The sequence below is a fragment of the Mauremys reevesii genome, linkage group 6 (assembly GCF_016161935.1).
Source record: "Mauremys reevesii isolate NIE-2019 linkage group 6, ASM1616193v1, whole genome shotgun sequence".
NCBI classification, from domain to species: domain Eukaryota; kingdom Metazoa; phylum Chordata; order Testudines; family Geoemydidae; genus Mauremys; species Mauremys reevesii.
The window spans coordinates 66,018,675-66,035,248 of record NC_052628.1 but is presented as its reverse complement, the minus strand read 5'-3'; the positions used below and the strand labels follow the sequence as shown (position 1 = coordinate 66,035,248).

Genomic DNA, 16,574 nt, shown 5'->3' with positions numbered 1-16,574 from the left:
GGGCTGCAGCGCAGGCTCTGGGACCCTCTCAACTTGCAGACATGCAAGCAATTGGGCCTAAATTTGTTTCCCCTTTCTCTCACTGTTCAACTGATGCTTTTACAAAGGAATGGACTGGTTTTTTTACAGATCTAGCGCCAAGTGTCCAACTTATTCAAGGCATTATGCAGGTTTATAAGGTGAGCAATCAGATTGGTTGAATATCCGTGAATGCTCTAAAATGATTAAAAAAAAAAGATCATTGAGGTTGCGTGGATATTATGGAGAGCAGAACTTGGCCCAGTGGGATTGCCTGGACCGACGCTGGGAAAATTTTGCCTTAACTGTATATCAGTAGTTATTTATGCTGCAATCTTTTTGGAATTTTATAGTTGTGTAATTTTCAGCATTGTGATTCTTTGGTATTCTAGCTACATAGGCTGGGAGCTGTCTTGCCTGAGGGCCCTAGAGAGTTGTCCTCTGCAGCTGTAAATGTCCCAAGAGACAAGGCCATCACAAGGCCTTCTATAGCCTAAATAGATCTCAGTGGATCATTTTTTTCCCCTTTCTTGTGGTGGTGGGGTGGGGGTGGGGGAAGGAAACAGGGCAAGAATACATAGGAGGAAAATGTGGTGAGGTTCCCTCCAGATCTTTCTGTCAGGAGGCAAAGTGGGGTGGGAGGGAGAGGTGGGTTTGCAAGGTTGCCATTCCTCAGATTGAGATGGAAGCTTTTCATCCAGATAATGTGGTTCTCCCAAGATCCCTGAGAAGCACAGGGCTGTCTAAACAGACGACCTTGGAGCCACTGCAGAGGAAAATACTCTATATACAGTGTAAGGAAGAGTCCTGAACTGGCTTCGAGATTAAATATATGGCTTTATATCTTTTCTATCTCTAACTTCTAAGATGTCATGCAAAGGTTATCTTAATTTTATTTGTAAATATTATTTACTGTGTTTATTTCAACAAAAAATTATTTATGTAACAAAGGACATATTCTCATTTTACTGCACAGGGTAATTTACCATGCATAAATCTCACTAGTTTTAGTGGGGATTAGCATGTAAACTCCCCTTTCCTCCTGCATCAAGCTGATGATATACACCCTTTCCTCCACACACCAGCAGAGGCAAGGAAAAAAATGAGTTAAAAAGCTGAGACTCATTCCTTAACTTCTTGGCTAGTTGCTCCTTGATGTTGCACATATTACATTATAAATTAGATCATTCAGTATAGCAATATGTCAGCATAACACAGGAATGAAAGGGACAGGACAAGGATGGAGTATCAGACTGAATTTCCTTAATCTTTTTATTATTGGTCGTTACAGTACTAGTTTTGTAGGGTTAATTTGCTGAGTTTTTAACAAATCCCTTTAGAAATTTCTGAAAATTGAAAACATAGACAGACTATTGTATAAAAACATATCTATGTGTTTTTCCACGTATTCAGGGATTTAGCCACATAGACCTTACAGAGCAGGCCCATTGGTGGTGGTGAGGTCTATTTCCCAGCCTATCAATGAAGACAGTCCCAGTTAACACAAGCTGACAGAGAGGAGAATCAGAACCATTACATTATATCATGTAAATAGAGTATATTGTAAATTTAGGCAATTTAAAATGTTATTGGTATGCTGAATAAGAAAGGTAGGGTACAGGGTTTTTTGGCAGGAATGTTCAGACAGATCTCACAAGTAGGTTGGGGTGGAAACAATACTACAGTCATGCTTTTTACAACAGTAAAAGAAATGGTATAGTGATTGAAGTTTTAGTTGATGGGAGTCACAGAACCTGATTTAAAATTGTGGGCTTGCTGCTGGATCTTTCTGTAAGAAAAAAATAATTTAGATTAATTTGGAATTAACATAGGTGAAATAGTGATGCAACATCATGATCATGAGAAAATTGGAATTACTTTTAATAAATTCAGAGTAATCTGCTTTTTCCTTAGATGGTAGTACTCATTCTCATATCTTTATAACTGTAACTGGGTGAGATGGTTGGTAGACTACAGTTTTGAAAAGTTCTGGCTCCTGAATATAGTTATATCAAGTTTGTTAACACCCATGTTTGCTGCAAAAGCTGGTCCTGAATTAGGTATGCAATAATATGCCAGTGCACCACTAATCATTCCATGTATTTACTTAGTTCAGTTTATTTATTGTATTTTAGTACATTTTATGGTATAAAATAAAGAAAGATAAAATGTTTTTGATGGAGAGTACTTGACTGTGGAACTAGCTACTGGAAAAGTTGAAATTGAGCCAAAACCTTAATATGGAATCAGATGGAGAATATGGGAAATATTATAATACCATTATATAAATCAAAGATAAGCCCTCACCTGGAATATTACCGTATATTCATTTTTGGTTACCTCATATCAAGTGTTCAAAATGGGAAATAACTGCCTAGGAAGGAGTAGTGCGGAAAGGGATCTTGGGGTCATAGTGGATCACAAGCTAAATATGAGAACAGTGCAACGCTGTTGCAAAAAAAGCAAACATCATTCTGGGATGTATTAGCAGGAGTATTGTAAGCAAGACATGAGAAGTAATTCTTCTGCTCTACTCCGCGCTGATTAGGCCTCAACTGGAGTATTGTGTCCAGTTCTGGGCACCACATTTCAGGAAAGATGTGGACAAATTGGAGAAAGTCCAGAGAAGAGCAACAAAAATGATTAAAGGTCTAGAAAACATGACCTATCAGGGAAGATTGAAAAAATTGGGATTGTTTAGTCTGGAGAAGAGAAGACTGATAGGGGACATGCTAACAGTTTTCAAGTACATAAAAGATTGTTACAAGGAGGAGGGAGAAAAAATGTTTCTTGTTCTATCCTCAGAGGTTAAGAAGAACAATGGGCTTAAATTGCAGCAAGGGAGGTTTAGGTTGGACATTAGGAAAAACTTCCTAACTGTCAGAGTGATTAAGCACTGGAATAAATTGCCTAGGGAAGTTGTAGAATCTCCATCATTGGGGATTTTTAAGAGCAGGTTGGACAGGATGGACTAGATAATACTTAGTCCTGCCTTGAGTGCAGGGGACTGGACTAGATGACCTCTTGGGGTCCCTTCCAGTTCTATGATTCTATGGTTCTATGAATATGGGCAAAAATAATTATTTATGAGCATGGAAATGCTCATATGAATTAGTCCCATTTGAAGACTGAAAATACACCTCTACCTCGATATAACGCTGTCCTTGGGAGCCAAAAAATCTTACCACATTATAGGTGAAACCGTGTTATATTGAACTTGCTTTGATCCACTGGAGTGCGCAGCACTGCCCCCACCCCGAGCACTGCTTTACCGTGTTATATCCAAATTCGTGTTATATCGGGTGGCGTTATATCGAGGTAGTGGTGTATTGGGAATATTCCCCTTAAAAGGAGATGAATGAAAGGGGACACAAAAAAGATGCATAGCAATGAATGATATGGAAAAATAGCACAGGAACTTTTAGTCATTCTCTTTCATAAAACAAATATAAGGGGATATTCAATTAAACTTAAAGGTGTCAAATCATACAATTGAGTCCAAGAGTTTAGCACAATTAAAAAAAAAAGATTGGACGTTTCTTGGAATAACAAATACATCCAGAGTCATAATAGTAAATATTTGAAACAACACAACAAAAACAAACAAACAAACACACCTAAAACAACCATTTTGGATGGATTATAAATCCTCATGCTTCAGAGCATCAGCAAATCTTTAACTATTGGGGGTTAGTAGAAAATTTTCTCTGAAGGCAGGTTATCTCATAATTGCCTATTACAGGCTTTCTTACATCTTCCTCTGAAGCAGCTGGTACAGGCCACTGTTGGCGATAAAATACTGGGTTAGATGAACCACTGTGTGATACAATATGGCAATTCCTATGTTCCTGATCAGTTTTTGAGTATGCCGCAATGCCTCACTATTAGATAAACTTTTCCATCAAAACTGCAATCTAATACTAATACACGTCCAAAAAACAAAATAAAATAAAAAGCAGAATTTCTTAGAACCGGGGAGAGTTAAAGTAAATCCACTGTGAAATCCGCTGTTGATAATTTCTGATTGGATGAGTTCCAGTTTACCATGTATCAGAGGGGTAGCCGTGTTAGTCTGGTTCTGTAGAAGCAGCAAAGAATCCTGTGGCGAGGACTGGCCTGCCACCCAAGGCCTGTGAAAGTGTGGGATCATTGTCCAGGATGGGTTGTAGATCCCTGATGATGCGTTGGAGGGGTTTGAGCTGGGGACTGTATGTGATGGCCAGTGGAGTCCTGTTGGTTTCTTTCTTGGGTTTGTCTTGCAGTAGGAGGCTTCTGGGTACACGTCTGGCTCTGTTGATCTGTTTCCTTATTTCCTCGTGTGGGTACTGTAGTCTTGAGAATGCTTGGTGGAGATTTTCTAGGTGTTGGTCTCTGTCTGCGGGGTTAGAGCAGATACGGTTGTACCTCAGTGCTTGGCTGTAGACAATGGATCTTGTGGTGTGCCCGGGATGGAAGCTGGAGGCATGAAGGTAGGCATAGCGGTGGTAGGTTTTCGGTATAGGGTGGTGTTAATGTGACCACCACTTATTTGCACCGGGGTGTCTAGGAAGTGGACCTCCCGTGTAGATAGGTCTAGGCTGAGGTTGATGGAGGGGTGGAAGCTGTTTACCAGTTTACCATGCTATAGTGATAGGTGGTATAGAAACACATAAGGTAGACGCCATTGAATTATCCATTTTACCTTCGATGTATCCTGGATAATAATACTGGGCCTGGTTTTCTCCTTGGAAATTATGAGATGGGCCTCTACTTGCCCAGGATCTTCAGAAGAAGGTCCAAGCCCCCATCAGAATACCAAGGTCTTCAGCAGAGGGCTTCTGGAAGCAGGGTATCACAGGGAGCTTGCCAGTGGCAGAATCTTCTTGGGGAAGCCTGTAGTAGATCTTGCTTTCCAGCAGAAAGATCTTGTTTGGGAACTGTCCAGTGGGTATATATTTCTAGTATATCATAAGAATACATTAAGAATACATTAAGGTTCCTGTTAAAAAATGATGTCATGAACTGTATATTTCACAAAGGATTTCCAATTTCATCCATAGGTTTAAATTTTTCCTTTCTTTCAGTACCTCCTGCTATGCCATTATGCTTTTATAACCCAAGATGCAAACCCCACTTCTGTACACACATCATAGAAATTGAATTACTACTATTGAACAGAAACCTTTCCAAGAGCTTAGTTCCTTGGCTATAATGAGTGCTTAATTATTGATATTGTATGTGACTGAACACCATAAACACAGCTCGCAGGAGAGAGCAGAAACAAATTCTGGCAGTATAAATTCTTTTTCATCTAACCTGGTGAGAGAGGTTCAAGTTAAAATAGCAACGAGAACATATTTGAACTACAATATCACATGTTGCTAGATAACTTCCCTCTGTAACATTCCTTTACATTTCAGTGAGTCTCCAGTCTTTCTGGATGCTGATGTAGAAATCTATTACTGAGATCACAGATCAGTAAATACCACTAGGGTCCAAGACTATCCTCAATGGAAAATATAGTAAAAGAAAAAATATCCCTAACATCAGAGAATAAAAATAATTATGAGCAGTAAGCAGCATGGGGTTAGAACAGGGGCGGGCACATTTTTGGCCTGAGGGCTGCATCAGGTTTCCAAAATTGTATGGAGGGTCGGTTAGCGGAGGCTGTGCCTCCCCAAACAGCCAGGCGTGGTCTGGCCCCACCCCCTATCTGATCCCTCCTGCTTCTCGCCACCTGATGGCCCCCCGGGACTCCTGCCCCATCCAACCCCCCCCGCCCAGTTCCCTGTCCCCTGACAGTCCCCAGAACCCCCACCCCATACTGCCCCGTCACTCCATCCAACCTCCCCCACTCCTGACTGCCCCTCTGGGACCCCTGCCCCCATTCAACCCCCCTGTTCCCCACCCTCTGACCTCCCTGACTCCTATCCACACCCCCACCCCCTGACCACCACCCCAAACTCCCCTGCTCTCTGCCCCCTTACCGTGCTGCCTGAAGCACCGGTGGCTGGCGGCACTACAGCTGCGCCACCTAGCTGGATCCAGCCATGGCACCGCGCAGCACAGAGCACCGGGTCAGGCCGGGCTCTGCAGCTGCATTGCCCCAGGAGCTCGCAGCCCTGCCGCCCAGAGCATTGCACTGGCAGCGGAGCGAGCTGAGGTTGCGTGGGAGGGGGAACTGCAGGTGAGGGGATGGGGGCTAGCCTCCCCAGCCAAGAGCTATGGGGCCGGACAGGAGGGTCCTGGGGGCTGGATGTGGCCCGTGGGCCATAGTTTGCCCACCTCTGGGGTAGAAAGAATACATTTTGCAAACAAAAGCTGATTTTTAAGGATAGGATAACAACAAAATTATCAGATGGGAGGAAAAGTGGTACTCTTGGATTTTAGTAAAACATTCACTAATCTGCCTATACCTCAAAATACTGTATATGGATTATTATCACAACTTTTGCAGCCAAGGGATCCTTTAAAAATACTTAGCAATTCTATAGCACCTTCTAGCCAAGGATCTCAAAATGCTTAACATGTATTAATGAAAGTAGCCTCACAACACTCCATGTTGGATACGGTAGTTGGCTTGTAGGGAGAAACATGCTTCCTTGTTATTAGAAATACTATCATTGGAGCAGAATGTCTGCAGCAACTATGGTATATCATGGCTGTGACCAGTATTTCAAAAATGTACTCTACATTTACTAGTCTAGGAACTAAAGGCTCAATCCAATACCCACTGAAGTCAATGGGAGTTTTTCCATTGATTTCTAGGAGTATTAGATCAGGCCCAGGGATTCCCAGCCAGGCTGAATAGAATCTATGCTTCTGTGACCCCAGCACCCTTCAATTTAAATGAACAAAACTGTTGTGTGCCGTATATTATATACTGTATTTAATTGTAATATACTATCAATCAACTTTATATTTAATAATTTTTTAATTTGCAGATTACTACAAGGATTAATTGAACAGTGAAACAAATATTCACTGAATGTATTTGGTGAATTTCGCAGATTTTCATTTAATGTTTTCATCAAAGACTATTTGACCAGCTATAAATCAGGCTGCAAACAGCAAATAAAGTACTTGTAGAATATATTATTAGATCGATACTGATAAAATTAATTCAATAATGCATTCACTGAGTACCATTAGGACATTACTACATCTCTCTTGCCCTTTTTTTAAAAAAAAATATCTTTCTATAACTGGCTTCACTCCACTTTATCTTGCCTACAATAGATCATAGTGTTTTTTTCCTGAGTTGTCTTCAATGCCCATTTCCTCTCCCTCTCCCCCCATATCTCCTTCCCTATCTTTCCCTTCATTATGTTCTCTGTCTTCTCCTATATATTTTGTCTTTTTTTCTTTCATCAGTTTCTCTTCTTAAAATTACTCTTAACATTGTTGAACTCAATTATATTTACACCCATTTTAAGGCTTCTTTACACAGCATAAAGTTGCCTTAGAGTAATGAGAATCTGGTCTAAATTAATTATTTACTTCACACTGGGTGCATTCTGGACCTGATCCAATGCCCATTGTAGTCATAGATTCATAGATTTTAAGGCCAGAAGGGACCATTAAATCATTTAGTCTGACTTCCTGACTAACACAAGCCATAGAATTTCACCCAGTTACTTCTGCATAGACCCTGTGTCTGACTAAAGCAGAGGTGGGCAAACTACGTCCCGCGGGACCGTCCTGCCCGGCCCCCGAGCTCCTGGCCGGGGAGGCTAGCCCTGGCCCCTGCCCCTCAGTTCCCCCACAGCCTCAGTCGCTCACTCCGGCGCCACGTTCTGGGCGGCAGACTGTGAGCTCTGTGCTGTGTGGTGGCAGTGGCAGTGTGGCCCGGCTCCAGTCGGGCGGCGTGACTGTAATGCCGCCAGCCACCGGTGCTCCAGGCAGCACGGTAAGGGGGCAGGGAGCAGGGAGGGTTGGATAGACGGCAGGGGAGTTTGGGGTGGTGGTCAGTGGGTGGGGGTGTGGCTAGGCGGCTGGGCAGGGGGGGGGGAACAGGGGGTTGAATGGGGGCTGGGGTCCTGGGGGGTAGTCAGGAAGGGAGGGGGTTAGATGGGGCAGCAGGGGCAGGGGTTCTGGGGGCAGTCAGGGGACAGGGAGAAGGGGTGGTTGGATGGGGTAGGAGTCCGGGGGGGCGTCAGGAATGAGATGAGGAGGTTGGATGGGGCGGCAGTGGTCTGGGGGCGGTCAGGGGACAGGGAGTGGGGGGGTGTAGATGGGGCAGGGGTCCCAGGGGGGGCTGTCAACAAACAGGGGGGGTTGGATGGGGCAGGACTCCCAGGGGGGCAGTTAGGAGGTGGGGGCCGGGCCATGACCTCCTCCCCTAACCAGCCCTCTATACAATTTACGAAACCTGATGCGGCCCTCAGGCCAAAAGGTTTGTCCACCCCTGGACTAAAGCATATCTATTTTATATAAGCATTTCATTTGAATGGGCCCAGCTAATCAAGCAATTCAGTATTGCTCTGTATGACTGTATGTCCTCATAATTATTTACCAATCCACCAATCTTTATCTCATCCACAAATTTTATCACCAGTGATTTTACTTCCAGCTCATCGATAAAAATGCTGAGGAACGCTGGGTCTAGTACTGATCCCAGTGGAACCTCATTAGAAACCTGCTCAATTCAAGATGATTTCCCATTGACAGTGGAATTTTGAGATGTCAGTTAGCCAGTTTTTTGACTACTTAACATGCTTTATTGATATTGCATAATGCTAATTTTTTAATCTGAATGTCACACAGTACTAAATCAAACACCTTACAAAAGTCTAAGTCTATTACATCTATGCAGTTACCTTTACCAACCAAACTTGTTATCTCATCCAGAAATATGGAATCAGGTGTGTTTGACAAGAACTCTTTTTTATAAAACCATGTTGGTTGACATTAATTATATTCCAGCCCTTTAATTCTTTATTGACTGAATCCCGTATCAGCTTTTCCATAGGTTAGTGGGACTGATGTCAGGCTAACCAGCTTATAATTACCAAGGTAATGCTGGTTGTCCTTTTTGAATATTGGCATGACATTAGATCTCTTCCAGTCTTCTAAAATTTCCCCAGTACTTCAAAATTTATTAAAAATTAACATTGACATCTCTTCAGCCAACTCTTTTAGGATTCTTTGGTGCAAGTTGTCCAAGTCTGCTGATTAAAAAAAGTTGTTTAAGATCTCCCTTAGTTACTAATAGATTGAAAAATAGTTCATTATCATCATGTGATATAAGTACATTATCCTGATTCTATCCAAATACTGAAAAGAAATATTTATTGAACACATCTGCCTTTTCTGCATCATTAATAACAATTTTACTATTTCCATCTAGTAAAGGGCTTATACTATTTTGTTTGTTCCTGATATATATAAAAACTCCTCCTTTTCCTTAGATCTATCACCCATGGATTTTTCTCTGATGTCTTTAGCTTCCCTTACTTATTTTCTACATATTATAACTTTTAACTTGTATTGGTTGCTGTCTACTTCCCCCTTTTTCCATTTGTTCTTTATTATATATAATTTCCATTTGTGGCCTTCACTCTGTCTTTTAACCAGGATGCCATTTTACCCAAAGATTTCTTCTTTCTCAATTGTGGAATTAAGCCATTTTGGCCATCTAATAATTTCTTCAACAGCTCTCAATTTTCATTTATACTTTTCTGTCTAATTTTTTTCTTCTAATCTATTTTGCTGATAATTCCTCAGCTGTAGAAATTAGCCCTTTTGAAGTACCAAGTATATATGTTACTGGTTGGGACTGTCCTCTTTTTGTCCATCTTGAATATAATCTGGTAATGATCACTGTTCCTTACACAACCACCAACTTCCAGTGGAGTGATCAATTCATTTTATTCTTCTTAATGAGGTCCAATATAGAGATAACTCGCATGGGTGCAATACCTTTATGGTAGAAAATTATCACCCATAATTTTTAGAAACTTTCTATTGACTGCAGTGGGTGTTGGATTCGGCCTTTTGTAAACTACCATTTTTATACTCTGATAAAGGAGCTGGAATCAAATCTTGCCCCAGCTGGCACCATAATTAGAAGAAACACTGCCTGTACATCCTTTGCCCTAGTAATCCTATTAGGGTAAAACAGCATTCCAGAAGACAAGCTGGCACACTTGATGCATCTCTGAGGTAGATTATACATAGATGCCTGCCATCTGCTAACTAACACTTACTGGGATGGCTACACATACTTCTCCAAGCTATAAATCCATTCCTCCTGAGGACATGATGCAGAGGCTGGCTCTTCCTCCCAGGACTCTCCTAAAGGTGTGGCCTGACAATTTGTTCAAGGACAATTTCTTTCTCTACTACACCTTCTTTCCCACAGTTACTCACCACTGCAGAGCAATCCGGCTTTAGCCTCATGTAATTCATGCTGTAACCTCTAAACAAAATCGAGAAAAGCTGGGGTACTATGCTAAACTTAACACAAAATTTCCAGGTCATGGGATTTGGGTGGGTTTTTTTTTAGTTTGTTTAAACTCTTCATGACTAGTTAATTTGCATAAGAACCTTGAAGATCAAAAGCCCTGTATGATTCATAAAGATTATTTATTTTACTAGCTATTTTTGTTTCATTTCTGTCTTTTTAAAAATGTTGATGTTAGTACATCTCACACTGACAGCATTTTGATATTGTAATGAGTTGCCTTGACGTTGTTTACCATCATAATTTGCCATAATAAGTGGCCTCAGCAGACTTGAATTGACAAATTCTTTATTTTCTTGGCACTGTAACGCAGTATCAGACAAGTTCTTTACGAATATTTCATGAAGTAAAGGCTGTTAAGTCCTTGGAGGGAAAAAAAAAGAAAAGTGGAGGCTGTGCAGTTGTAAAATGTGTCTCAACTTTAAAATCTTAGTCATTGTCAAAAAGACACTTCATACCAAAAGTTCTATGTTAATAATTGGTATTTAGTTACTTTTTTAAAAAAGCTCTAGCTTTAAAATAACAGTTTGAAACTTCATCCTAAGTGGCTTTTTTGTATTGAAAAAGAATAACCTTTCAAGGAGAAATCTGCATTCTAGCTGAAGGTTCTATATGAAGTTTCTGCTCAATGCCATAAAAATAAGGCAGATAAACATATCAAGAGTTTAGCATTTTAACAGTCTCAGTGAAATTCTTCTGCATAAGTGAGTAGATAAATGACAATTTTTTTTTCATTTGTATTTTTTTTTAGCCAATGGTTGTTTGGCAAAATATTCTAAATTTTATATGTATGTTATAAACATTTTCTGTACTTTAGAATTTTGTATATTGAATATTTTATATTGATTAAGTTCTGCTATTAAACCCTGTTGTTGTTTTAACAAATGCAACAACAACAACAATAAAAGAAAAAAAAAAAAGAAACCCAAACCAATATTTAGCTAGCACCTCAGCAGTCTTGAGTTAAAAATCATTTCTTTCTTTCCTGGTACTTATAATCAGGAGGAGCTGGTAGTTGGAGGTGAGTACACCTTAAACAGAAATTCAGTATCTGGCCAACCAAACTAAAAACCAGATACTATCTATTTAAATAACCCTGCACTTACAGAAAAGTTTCAGTAGCAACTTAAGCAGTGGAACTTACACTATACTGCTTCCTCTCCAAAGAGAGAAAGATGTGTGTTTACAGCTCTGGCTGTGAATAAGGATTTCTACAGCTATGTTTTTGCCAAATATGAATAGAGAGCCCATTCTCTATCAGTATATAACTTCAACCACAACAGAGATGGGCCAGAAGAGGGCTGTATTTCTCCTTGTTTTCCTCCAAAATTTCACTGTGCTCAATCCTCACAAGATTTTTCAGGTTTCTATTTTTTGGCTGCTGTCTTAATTCCCACCTCGACTCACCACTTGTGAGTCATTTTCTGGCTTGTACTTCTCCACAGACTCACTCGCTGTAATCTACTACCAGCCATGGTAACTTGCTCCCGGCTACAGAATGTATCCTTTCTGCTTCTGAGCACAATTTGTAACTCATTAGATGCCTGCTCTTCCTGATTGTGTTAAGGTGTCTTGCTTGAATTTGGCCTAAGTTATTTGTGGCTCTATGCTATATACACCTCTTTAAAACAAAGTACATTGAGACAAAAAACTGTATTCAGATACTGAATTAAACTGATAAAGCCATACAAAAAAAATCAGTGTTAATCTATGGATAGGATACATGTGGTTCTCCATCATGGTGACTACCTGTATCTTGCTGGCTAGTGGGTGTTATTTTATACCCTGGGCATGATTTGGTAAAAAGTGTGCTTCCAAAATCTTGCATTTTATTGAAGCGAGACACATTTTTGCTCAGTCAGGCCCCAAATGATCTGAGAACTTCAGATACAAAAGAGATAAGGCTGAAAATATTTTTATGTCAGTGTTTCATACTTGAATTTTCTGTCTTCCATTGATTCAGTATAGATCCATGGATTTAATAGTTTAGTAGGATTAACAAGTGACACTTTTGTTTTATCTGTATCAGTTTATATTATAAGTGAACTCTCACATTATTACAACTCTAATGCAATAGGTATTTGTGTTCTGTGCATATGAATAGATCTCTCTGGCCACAATTTCAAAAACAGCTTCTAAGCTTGCATCTTTGTTTGTCTATGTATAATAATTTGTAGCCACAAAGTATAAAATTTGTGTATGCAAATGATATTTGCCAGATTTGCATGCACACATTTTGTCTCTTGGGCTTCAAATGATTGTGCGTACAAAATTTTGGGTACAAGTTTAGAGACCAGAACAAGGCTCATTTGCAAATTCAGTCTTTAAAGTCATATTAATCACAGTAAAGTTCCTTTAGTCATACAAATGTGCAGTAAGTAAATAAATGATACTATCTAGTTACCTCCAGGGTCCTATTTTCATCCCCTCTTCCATTTATAGCATCATACTTTGCACTTACTGTGTATAGCACTTTCCATCCAAGAGTCTCAAATAATTAATTAGTATAGCTAACAGTTCCCTTCTTTGGACGCCCCCCTGTCCATCTGTGAAGTAGGCAAATGCTGTTAATCTCATTTTACAGATGAGGAAGCTATGGGACAGAGAGTTGAAATAACTTGCCCAAAGTCATACATGACTACCTTGTTATGGTATCTCTTAGAAAGTGTAACTGTCGTCTTCTGTGAGCATGCTGATGTTCCTATGAGAAGGAACAATATGGCAGAAGATATGTGTCTTCACATATAGATTGTGAATAGCTGTTTCTCTCACTAGTGAGGATACAATAAAAAATCCCAATTCAGTGGATTGTAAAGTATTCTGTATTTGTTTTGTGTGATTTTTAGATTGATTATAGCATGAGAAGATGCCAGTTATCAAAGTGCCAGTGGTACACAGATTTGGAATATTATCCAATAGACAACATAAAGAACTTCAAAAGGAACTTTTGAGAAAATATTTGCCAAGTCATTCATATGAAATCCACAGTGACAAGCCTATGTAAGTGCAATTTAAATATAAACCGTAAGATCACTTTATTATTTACAGTAGACCAGTATGTGGTCAAAGTTTCTTTAAGTTTTAGTTTCTATGGATCATTAACTTCTTGTATAGAGTTCTTGAGTTGACTAACACCTTATTATTTGTATAGCCATTCAACTCTGGATGTGCATAAAACTTGAAAAAAAATTGTTCACTCCCAGTAAGAGCAACAAAATAATGACATCTGTCAGGTACACCTTAGAGGCATTTCATGGAAAGCTTGCTCCCAGTCATCCCTTCCTCCTAATCCAAATGCTTGGGGAATTTGAATGGTTGATTGCAAAACCTAGAACTGGCCTATTACAGATAATATCGGTCCTGTCTTTTCACATCAGTTAGGCATCTAACTGGTATCTAACTCCGTCAACATGTTTTACCTAGGTGTAGAGTTTGACTGCTATATTGGGGAGGGCAAAGCACGCCACGCACATGCATGCACACACATGCACACCAAAGTCAGTTCCCTTGGCTCACTGGCTCTCTCTTCCCGCCTGGAGTGGTACTTGGGCTGCTGGGGAGGGGGATGGGGGAGCCCCAGCTGCTGCTGGCAGCCACTCCGGCACAGGGTGCTGCAGTGATGTCACTACTCTGATGCTGTTGTCGCTGCTTCTCTGCTGGGGCTGCTGCTACTGCCGAGAGGACACTACATTCCAGGCTCCTTCTTCCCTCCACCCACTCCTGTATCCTCTTCTCTTCCCCATCCTCTCTCTCCACTGTCCTCTGCCCCATCCCACTCTCTCTTCCCCCCACCACTCTTCCCTCAGTCCCCCCTTGTCCTGCCCCTCTTCCATGGGCACTAACCATTGTACAGAAAAGGGGTGGTCATTAGGATCAAGGAGGCGGCGGCTGCTGCAGAGGCAGTGACCCGCAGTGCAGAGACAAAATTACTCTGGCTCACGGCAAGCCGAAATGTGCAGGGGAGGGCAGGGGGGAGGAGGCACAGTGTGAGAAGGACAGAGACCCCTTCCTGGGCAGGCTGAGCCAAGCAAGCCCTGCAGGGCAGCTTGGCACTTGCAGAAATGGGGGGAGGGGGGAGGAAAGGCATGTGACACCCTCCCATGCCTCACCTCTGGCAGGACAATGCCCCCTGCACTCCCCAAACTATGCCTATGATGTTTTATTGTTCATTTGAAGACACCGGGTCTGATTAGCATATGTGTTTGTAATGCAAACGGCTTGCTTCTACATGAAGCATGTTCAGTAGACTAAAGTCTAAGGCCAAGATCCCCAACCATTGTGACTCACTTTAGCGCTATGGAAAATTGGTCACATGGATGCAGTTTGATAAATTCCAAATCATTTGAGATCACTTAAGGCCAGATCTTTAGCTGATATCAATTAGCAAAGCTCCCTTGAAAAATATCCAAGATCTTACAAAACTCAGAAGGTCCTGAAATCAAACATTCATAAATTCCAAGGCCAGAATCATTGTGATTATCTAGTCTGATCTCCTGTATAACATAGGGCATAGAACTTCCCCAAAACAATTTAGTTTGAACTCAAACATATCTTTTAAAAAACATCCAGTTTCGATTTGAAAATTGCTATTGATAGAGAAACCACCATGACACTTGGTAAACTGTTCCAGTAATTGATTATCCTCATTGTTAAAAACATATACCTTATTTCCAGTTTGAATTTGTTTAACTTCAACTTACAGCCATTGGATTCTGTTATATGTACATCTGCTAGTCTGAAGATCCCATTAGCAAATATTTGTTTCCCAGATACTGTGATTGTCACCCCTTAACCTTTTCTTTGTTAGACTCAAGGAACTCAGTCTATTTAGTTTATCACTATAAGGGATGTGTTTTAATTCTTTAGTCAATCTCATGGCTCTTCTCTGAACCCTCCCCAATTTATTAACACCTTGAATTGTGGACACCAAAACTGGATCCAGTATTCATGATAGGCTCTGGCTTACTGAGAAAGTTTTGGATTTTTTTCTTCTGGATAAGGCCATAACACAACAACCTTAAACTTGAAAAAATACCTAAGCTGATCACACAGAACCAAATTACTCTTCTCCATTTTGATTTGGACTCTCTTACAGTTTTTCTTTATTCTAGTGAAATTTTCAGAAATTTAAGATCGCAGATGAAATATAAGGAAACTTCTTAAAGGGGGCATAGTCCTAAATCAGAGATCTACAGTATAATAGAAAGTTGAGCTATTAGATATCTCCACGTCTTCCCTAAAAAAAAAAATACTTGAAAATCTTTTACATCTGTCAGGTCCATTGATCTGCAACTTGTGCTTTTTGTGGACATGTATACAATTTGTGTAATGCAGTGGGTGAATGATAGTGATGCTCTACACAAAATTGATATTTGTGTTATATATTTTTACTTTTTCCAAGAAGCAGTTTGTAACAACAGTAAGGATCTCCATGGCGATACTCTATCAGGAATAAACAAATAGGTAGTTTATCAGCTTGGAAATGTATTGACCAGACAGCAGGCTACTGCCTGTAGTTCACTTACTGCTAGTAGGACAACTGATTCTGGCAGTTAACTCAGAAATAAAATAATACAACATGACTGCAGAAAAATGCTATGCCTGTGGTGATATTTATTTCACTCTTCAGCTGGATCTGTGTGCAAAGTATTTTGTGTAAAGACATGATACTAGAATCCATCTCTTAGGAAATGTATCCTAATCAGTAAATGGCCACTCTGGCACCCCACAACTGATGTTGAAAATGCTATAGCTGCAGCATGCATCAGACAAAAAGTTTTAAATATAATTTCAGAAAGAATGACTGAAACCTTTTGGAACTTGTCTCCGTTATTATTCCATAATGGATGGAGTTCATCCAGGAGTTCTGAAAAAACTTATGAATGAATTGGCTGAATTTCTAGATAACTAAGTAATCTTTCATTAAAATTAGCAGAAAGTTATCAGAAGACTCGAAAGTAGCAAATATTGTAACCATCATTTTAAAAAGAGCTCAGGGTGGGATCTGGGAATTCTTGACCAGTGAGCCATACCTTCAGTACTAGGTAATTTGGTTGAAACAATGAGTAGTGAAAATGGTGAAACATCTATATGAATTATAGAAACAAATCAG

The 16,574-nt window shown here is 40.3% G+C and overlaps 1 protein-coding gene across 6 annotated transcripts in view; it reads left to right on the top strand.

The window, feature by feature from the left end:
• Nucleotides 1-16,574, top strand: part of TMEM232 (transmembrane protein 232) — a 126,486-nt gene that overhangs the window by 1,927 nt on the left and 107,985 nt on the right. For all 6 annotated transcript variants that reach the window (XR_005600725.1, XR_005600727.1, XM_039545510.1 and 3 more), the window contains exon 2: nucleotides 13,309-13,462. Coding sequence is in view for 4 of the 6 variants with exons in the window: in XM_039545510.1 (XP_039401444.1) it covers nucleotides 13,329-13,462 (134 nt within the window). In the remaining 2 variants the exon portion in view is untranslated. The remainder of the gene's footprint in view (nucleotides 1-13,308; nucleotides 13,463-16,574) is intronic.